The sequence below is a fragment of the Carcharhinus amblyrhynchos genome, unplaced genomic scaffold, assembly GCF_965287045.1.
Source record: "Carcharhinus amblyrhynchos unplaced genomic scaffold, sCarAmb.v2.hapA scaffold_41, whole genome shotgun sequence".
Lineage (NCBI taxonomy): Eukaryota > Metazoa > Chordata > Chondrichthyes > Carcharhiniformes > Carcharhinidae > Carcharhinus > Carcharhinus amblyrhynchos.
The window spans coordinates 4,607,705-4,616,000 of NW_027649782.1; the positions used below are offsets into that span (position 1 = coordinate 4,607,705).

General features: G+C 45.2%; 1 protein-coding gene across 1 annotated transcript; it reads left to right on the plus strand.

The window, feature by feature from the left end:
- The first annotated feature begins 421 nt into the window (after positions 1-421).
- On the plus strand, positions 422-6,257 carry LOC145335791 (guanylin-like). Its single transcript, XM_080181523.1, has 3 exons — positions 422-493; positions 3,277-3,457; positions 6,193-6,257. Exons 1-3 carry the CDS (start codon positions 422-424, stop codon positions 6,255-6,257), a joined length of 318 nt encoding a protein of 105 aa, XP_080037649.1.
- The last annotated feature ends 2,039 nt before the right edge of the window (positions 6,258-8,296 follow it).

Here is an 8,296-nt window from a genome sequence, read left to right on the forward strand (position 1 = left end):
TAGGGACTCTAAATTCAGAATGAAGCTGGGTTGCGTGTGTTTATTTAGGTATTGCTGCTACCGGATACTGGATAGTGACTGCTGCAAGAGCGATCCCATTTCATCTAGCCTCCATGTGGAACTGTACGCGTATATCGCGATGATCTTCCTTTCTGTGTGCGGCTCCCTTTCTGGAACTCAGTAGTAAAACCTTGTTGCCCATTAATGACCCTGAAAGTATACAGCTTCCCCTAAAGCAATTCAATTTTATGGCTGTTTGTCATTGAACAATGACGTATTTTATTGTACTGTGATATAGTGTTCGAGTTACATCAGGTGAACCTATTGCCACGATTCTGGCCTTTAAAAGCTGATCGGTTGTCGAGCTCTTGACACAACTCGCCAAAGAGAACTCTGAGTAAAGTTCCCGAAGCCAGGCAGCATGAAAATCCTTTTTGCCGTCGTGTTCCTCAGCGGTTGCTTGTCAAGCCCTGTGAAAAGAGTTATGGTTCAGGTAATTTTCGTCCTTGCACACTTTCCACGCGAAGGGGGTGCTTTGTCCGTATAGCGCACAATAAGCAACACTTCTCGCTGTACGTTCATACACGTGACAATAACTCAAATCAAGCGCGCATCTTTGGAGCGCGGGAGGACATCGGAACGCCAGGAGGAAACCCACACAGACACGGGGGGAATGTGCAGACTCCGCACAGACAGTCACCCAAGCTGGAATTCGAACCCGGGTCCCTGGTGCTGTGCTAACCAGTTAGGGGAAAGCTTCTCACTCAGAGGGTGGCGAGCGAGTGGAATCGGCTGCCGTCGGTGGCGGTAGAGGCGAACTCGCTGGGGTCTTTTAAAAGACTTCTGGATGAGTACATGGGATCTAATGGGATTGAGGGTTACAGATAGTTCTATGGCCTGGTAGGTATGGATGTGATTGGCACAACTTGTGGGCCGAAGGGCCTGTTTGTGCTGTAGTGTTCTATGATGTTACTATAACTATCGCCTTCATAAATTCACAAATGTGTGCCAAAATCTGAAGACGACTGTTGCTGAAATGCTTCAAGGACAGTATTGAGGGAATGCTGCACTGTTGGAAGTGCCCACTCACAGGTGATACATAAGATTCTCTCAGGTTAGAGTTCCCACAACACTATTCAAAGAATAGAGGCGTGTGTTGTGGGTCGACTGGTCAGCATCCATCCCACAGACAACAGCACCAAAACTGATTAATCGGTTACCTGTTTGCTTGCTGCACGCATGCAAAATATTTGTCTTGTTGGGTAGCACAATGGTTAGCACAGCACCAGGGACCCGGATTCGAATTCCAGCTCGGGTCACTGTCTGTGCGGAGTCTGCACATCCTTCCCGCGTCTGTGTGGGTTTCCTCCTGGTGTTCCGATTTCCTCCCGCACTCCAAAGGTGTTCTTTTGATTCAAGTTATTATCACGTGTATTAATATACAGTGAAAAGTATTGTTTCTAGCGTGCTATATGGACTAAGCACACCGTTCATAGCAAAGGAAAGGAGAGAGTGCAGAATGTAGCGTTACAGTCATAGCTAAGGTGTAGAGAAAGATCAACTTAGGTAGGTCCATTCAAAAGTCTGTTGATAGTAGGGAACAAGATGCGCTGGTTAGACGCATTGGTCATGCTAAATTCTCTCTCAGTGTACCCGAACAGACGCTGGAGTGTGGCGACTAGGAGATTTTCACAATAACTTCATTGCATTGTTAATGCGAGCCTACTTGTGACGCTAATAAGTAGACTTTGACTTTGTTGACACTTTGATATGATGCTGAGGGGGTGCTGTACCATTGAAGATGCTGTTTAGAACGTAAAGAGATGTACTATCAATTCTTTGAGATAGACATAAAACTCACATTAACTAAAGGGAGTTCTTGAACCAACATCTAAAGTAGCTTGTCTGGCCCGCAATTTGACTGCATTTTGCAAAGTTGTTGTGGCATTTGCAGCCGTGTCTACAATTGAAGAAAGCCTTACCAGTTGGGAAGTTGGGTTTAGCTCAGTTGGTTGGACAGCTGGCTTGCGATGCAGAGCAACGCCGACAGTGCGGGTTCAATCCCTGTACTGGCTGAGGTTATTCATGAGCTTAACCTTACCCCTTGCTTGAGGTGTGATGATCCTCAGGTTAAAATCACCACTGGTCTCATCTCCTTCATCATGCAGCTAGGACTATGGTTAATGGATATATGATAAAATGCTTTGGAACATACTAAGGTTGTGCAAAATGCTACAGAAGTGGCGGTGGTCTAATTGTATTATAGCTAGACCATTAATCCAGAAACTCAGCCAGTGGTCTGGGAACCCAGGTTCGAATCCTGCCACAGAGATGGAAGAATGTGAATTCAATAAAAGCTGTCATAGATTTAGCAAATAGATTTAGGAATCTATTGATGACCACGAAACCATTGTCGATTGTTGGAAAAACTCATGGGGTTCATTAATGTCCTTTAGGGAAGGAAATCTGTTGGTCTCATCTGGTCTGGCCTACATGTGAGTCTGGAGCCACAGCAATGTGGTTGACACTCAACTCGGACAGCTAGGAACGGGCAATAAATGCTGTCCCGCGAATGAATAAAAACAAGTGGGAAACTTGTCTTTCTTCTCACCATCACTGTCTAGCGTTTTGTCAACTGTGGTGTGGTCAATGACATGAAACCTTGGCCAGGATTTTACTGTCCCACCCACCACGGGAATCAGAGTGGGTAAGGGGAAGGCAATGGAAAGGTCCACTGACCTTGGGCTGGATTTAACGGTTTTGGGGTGAGCGAGGCTGTAAAATCCACCCATTAACTTTGCTTTTCTCCGCAGCTGCTAACTGACCTACTGAGTATTTCCTGCATTTTCTGTTTTGTTTTTAATGTTTCGGAGTTTAGGAGTCGGGAGGTAATGCTGCGACTTTATAAGACCTTTGTCAGACCCCACTTGGAGTACTGTGCGCAGTTCTGGTCGCCTCACTACAGGAAGGATATGGAAGCTATTGAGAGGGTGCAGAGGAGATTTACAAGGATGTTGCCTGGATTGGGAGGCATGCCTTATGAAGATAGGTTGAGGGAGCTCGGTCTCTTCTCCCTGGAGAGACGAAGATTGAGAGGCGACCTGATAGAGGTTTATAAAATGTTGAGAGGTATAGATAGGGTGGATATCGGCGCAACTTGTGGGCCGAAGGGCCTGTTTGTGCTGTAGTGTTCTATGTTTCTGATTTGTGGCATCTGCAGCATTCTGCTGTTGGTATCAGTAACTAACCCTCGCTGTGTTTCTCTGGTCTTACAAGGAAGGAGACTTCACATTCCCCTTGAAGGACGTGAAGGAGTTATGGGATTTGATGGACATGGACTCAGACAGCGATGATGATAAATCTCAGATCTCCACACTGTGCAAAGACCCTGAGCTTCCAGAAGTGTTTCAACCAGTCTGTGGCACCCCTGATGCTCCCCAGGTTTTCCACGGCCTGAGTAAGTACAACATTGACTATCTAAGGGATTCTGTTCAAAAATATAAAACACATCGTCTGCCAGTTAATATTGTAACTACAGATGAGGGAATATTTGATCCAACCTAATGTAGGGTCATGAAGTCTCTTAACTTAATTTCATAATTAACGCACAAAGAATTGTGTGCACGACTGATGTCAGGAACTCATGGCGGTACCTCCCAAACACCTCTACCATCTAGAAGGAGAAGAGAACCTGGGAACACCACCACCCAGGGGGGTTCCCCGCCAAGACACTCACCATCTTGACGTAGAAATATATCACACGGACCGCAGCGATTCAAGGGGGCAGCTCACCACCCCCCTTTTCAAGGACAGTTAGGGATAGGCAGTACATGCTGGCCTTAGCCAGCAACACCCTCTCACCCCATAAATGGATTAGAAGAAACCGAAGGAAGCCATTCAGCCCATCTGCCCTGTTTGAGCTTCTCAATTAGTCCCACTCCCCTGAACATTCCCCTAGAACTGTCCCCTCTACACGTCTATGCACAATTCCCAACTAACGGCTCAGTAAACTGCATAGCCATTTTAGCATGGCTGCCAACATTCGGAAATAGCTTTCCTTTAAATGAAAAATTTTCATTATTGAAAGTCTCCCTTACGTCAGCAGAATTGTAGTGTTCTGGGTTCGATTATGTGAGCCTGTTTACAGGTTATTCTCACGGTGCTTGATTAACTAAGACTGTGTGTTTGGACTCAGAGAAAAGTGAACAAAGGGATGGGAGGACATGGGATTGACATAAAAAGCACTGCGAATAAAACCTTTTACACGTAGTGAAACCGGTGTCATCTCAGCGTAGCTCCAAGATACAAAATGTACAACAAGAAGGATGAGTACATGGAATTTAATGGGATTGAGGGTTATACGTAGGCCTAGTAGGTAGGGATATGATCAGCACAACTTGTGGGCCGAAGGCCCTGTTTGTGCTGTAGTTTTTCCATGTTCTAAGGATAATCAGAACAAAAAAAAAGAGAAAGATCAAATGAAATAGCGATAATTAAGTGAGAACAGGCTTGGGTCAAAAATGGCATATCTTTCAGATGGAAGGGAAGACTGGAGGCACGCGGGTATCTCCTGAACTCGGAGATGTTGGGAAGGGGTGAATGGGTGAAGAAGAGGAAGATTATAAAGACCAGGAAAAGAAAACACATAGTAAGGGACAGGTGAGAATTTGGAAGATTAAGGGAAAGAATTGGCCTAAGGAATGCTGGAAGTATAAAGAAAACAGGAAGAAAAATTGAACAAAAGAAAAGGAAAAGTACGGATGGAGTTGATTGGCTCGATCCTTTGCTCACAGGACTTTGTCATCGCGCTTAATTAATTCCACAATTTTACAATTTTAAATATCCTGCTTTTAATCTTAAGTATTTTCTTTATTGCCAAGCTTAGGTAAACTCTTCAAAGTCTTTGCTCCCACTCAGCATCGCTTCATGTTGCTGCTTCCTGGGAAGAAGCTGGTCTCAGGCTAAGGGCCCAGCATCGAGACTCAAAAACTAGGGGTTATTCTCCTTGACACAAAGCAGGTTGAGGGGAGGATTTGGTAGAGATGTACAAAATTATGGCAGGTTTTGGTAAGACAGAAAAAGCAAAGCTGTTCCCATTTAGTTGATGGTCCAAAGACAAAGGGGCCAGAGATTTAAGTTTAAAGTCTGTTTATTAGTGTCACAAATATTAACACTGCAATGAAGTTACTGTGAAACCCCCCCCCTCCCCACCAGTCGCCTCACTGTGGTGCAGGTACACTGAGGGAGAATTTAGCCAATGCACCCTGACCAGCACGTGTTTTGGATTGTGGGAGGAAACTGGAGTACTCAGAGGAAACCCACGCAGACACGGGGAGAACATGCAGACTCTGCACAGACAGTGGCAGGAATTGAACCCAGGTCCCTGGCGCTGAGAGGCGACAGTGCTAACCACTGTGCCACTGTATGCCTTTGATATCAAATTTTACTTGATAACTCTTCAATAATGCGCCTGCTTCTCACTTAATTATCACTGCTTCATTTGATCTTTCTCTTTTCGGTTCTGTTTGTCCTTCTTGTTGTACATTTTGTATCTTGGAGCTACGCTGAGATGACACCGGTTTAGCTTTGTGTGAAAGGTTTTATTCACAGTGCTTTTTATGTCAATCCCATGTCCTGCTGGCCTGGCTCCCATCCCTTTGCTCACCTTTCTCTGAGTCCAAACACACAGTCTTAATTAATCAGGCACCGTGAGAATAACCTGTAAACAGACTCACATAATTGAACCCAGAGCAAAGATCCATTACACGTCAGTTAAAACGAACAAATATGCTAATATTTCCAAATTTGAGGATTCTGAAAGTTGTGTAGCTCTCCCTATCATCTCACTAACATTGTTTGTAATCTTGTTGTAAAATCTATTCAAATTTACTCCTAACTTATGTGGACAGATCATGTTAACGTAAGGGAGAACCTTTCATTGGAGCGAGTGGTGGTAGTTTGGGACTCAAGGGTCGTGGAAATGGAGGGGATCAACGATCTCTAAAGGAAATAGTTGTGGATGCTTTAGAAACAGACAAAGATGTGGGGGAGGGTGGGAGAATCGGACTGAATGAATTGATCTCCAGGTGTGGACAATATCAATGGATTTGATGCGATGTATCTGTGCCCTGACCATTGCCAGGATTGTGTGTGGCTGAAGTACAGCAGCACTTATTTCTCTCTCTTTTGCAGTGGACCTATGGGTGAAAGCAGACGTCTGTGAAATCTGTGCCTATGCTGCGTGCAGTGGCTGCTAATCTGGGATGCAGGACCTTGCGTTGACCCAGGAGGACACAGTCAAAAGAAAAAACTGTGGCGACGAAGCTTCAGAAAGGAGTGAAAGCACTTTGTTTGTCCCCTAGGCTAACGATTAATTAAATCTAAAAATGGTCTTCCTGTAATACTTGTTGGAACCTGTGTCAGTCGAGTCATTGTTCACTTTCCTCATCGAAGGCTGATCCATCCGCCCAGACGATAACATAATCCTCTACACCCACTCATCGTTGCACCAAAGATCGGCTCGTATCGCATCTCTCTCTGTATGTCTTGCTCATTGTTCACCCTCAAGTCCACCCACAAACTCAGCCGGCGGTGAATTTTAAAAATCCGGCACCAGAAACCAAATAATGTTGGCACATCAAAAAAAAATAAATGACCCCCCCCACATAGTGGGGGGGAGTTTCCTGTCCCGCCTGCCATAGGCAGGGAGGGATGGACAATGCAAAAGTCTGTTGAACACGGGCAGGATTTTGGGGTTAGCGCAGCTGGAAAATCGCACCCAAAATATCTACGCTTTACGTAGAATCCCATCAGTGCAGGAGGAGGGGGGCATTTGGCCCAGTGAACCTGTACCTACCACAACCACACCCCTGCCCTATTTCCCCAAACCGCCAAGCATTTACCCTAGCTAATTCCTCTGGCACTAAGAGGCAATTTAGCACGGCCAATCCACCGAAGCATTGGAGTGCGGGAGGAAACCGGAGCACCCGGAGGAAACCCACGCAGACACGGGTGCAATCCCTATACCCGAGGCTGGAATTAAACCCGGGTCCCCCCTGGCACTCTGAGGCAGCATTCTGCCACCATGCACCATTAGAGGCATCAAGTGGTTTACAGATTCGCAATGCCTCACTCCTCTCATTGCTAGTGAGTCAGCAGCAAGTGTGGACTGCAAAGCGATTCCAAGTTGAACGAATAGCGATTCCAAGCCTATTGTCAATGGATTCAATCAGATTAAATTTCCCATTAACCGAGCAGGGGTAATTACGTTCCAGTTCAAGAAAGCTACCCAGTCTGGTGCACCGAGTATCTGAAAAACATTTTTTCACGCACAACTTTACACTATCTGTCTTAGTTTAAACTTTACTGAATTTATACTTCGACCGACTGCGATGTGAACTCTGCAAGTTAATCTTCACAATCAGATAGGGCCTCAGTCCAGCCTGGTAAATGTTAGCGACGTGACTGACGTCTCTCTCACTATTATAAATCTGCAAGTCTCTATTGATTATTTTCACCAGCAACGCATTAAAGATTAGCCTGCTGCGTCCCTCAGGAAGGAAAGTTAGATGTGAACTGGATGAGAATCTCGCTGAATGTTGCCACAAAGGAAATTCTCTATGTGTATTTATGTTCATAGTCATTTTTTTAAATGTACCATTGTATTTGTTATTCATTTCAGTATAATAAAATCATCAAAAGCCATTGGCACTGTCTCCTGCATTTAAATGATCAGGACTATACTTAGTTTCAACCAACCTGGCCAGCAACCTGCCGAGCAACAGCAGTTACATGAATTTAAAAAGGCATGACAGAAAGGGGTTCGCCCAGCGACAGGTAGATATCTGTTCAATGACAGCAGAAGCCAGCATTCTCAAGGCACGACGAGATGTGAATTTGCCCAGTAACAAGATTAGCAGGCATCTAGACAGAATCAGGTGGAAATTGCCTCATTTGTTAAAAACAGCTTACCTAAACAGCTGAGAGATCGACGGACGTCTACACACGCTCATTTTTAGAGTCAAGGAATTTGAGAGATGCCGACAGCTAAATCCACAGAGTGAAATATCAAGGAGGCTGAATGGTCAAATTTCCAGCACCCTCTGAGAGGAAGGGGAGCAGTCTCCACACGACAAAACCCAGGAGGCTAGTTTACATCTAACGACCAGGCAAAATCTTCAGGGAGGCCGGTGCCAGCTAACAGTTAAGAGTCACGCCAAACTGCAGATATCCTCCTCGAGAAGACGTAGTTTCTTACCTTTGCTAATCAACTAAGGATATTTTCTCCGACTTGGTC

Bases quoted from the DNA above. Each gene is read 5' to 3' on its own strand.
- LOC145335791 (XM_080181523.1), top strand. From the start codon at position 422: ATGAAAATCCTTTTTGCCGTCGTGTTCCTCAGCGGTTGCTTGTCAAGC. The intron at 494-3,276 runs GTAATTTTCGTC...TGGTCTTACAAG, and splicing joins TGAAAAGAGTTATGGTTCAG to GAAGGAGACTTCACATTCCC. The intron at 3,458-6,192 runs GTAAGTACAACA...TCTCTTTTGCAG, and splicing joins CCAGGTTTTCCACGGCCTGA to TGGACCTATGGGTGAAAGCA.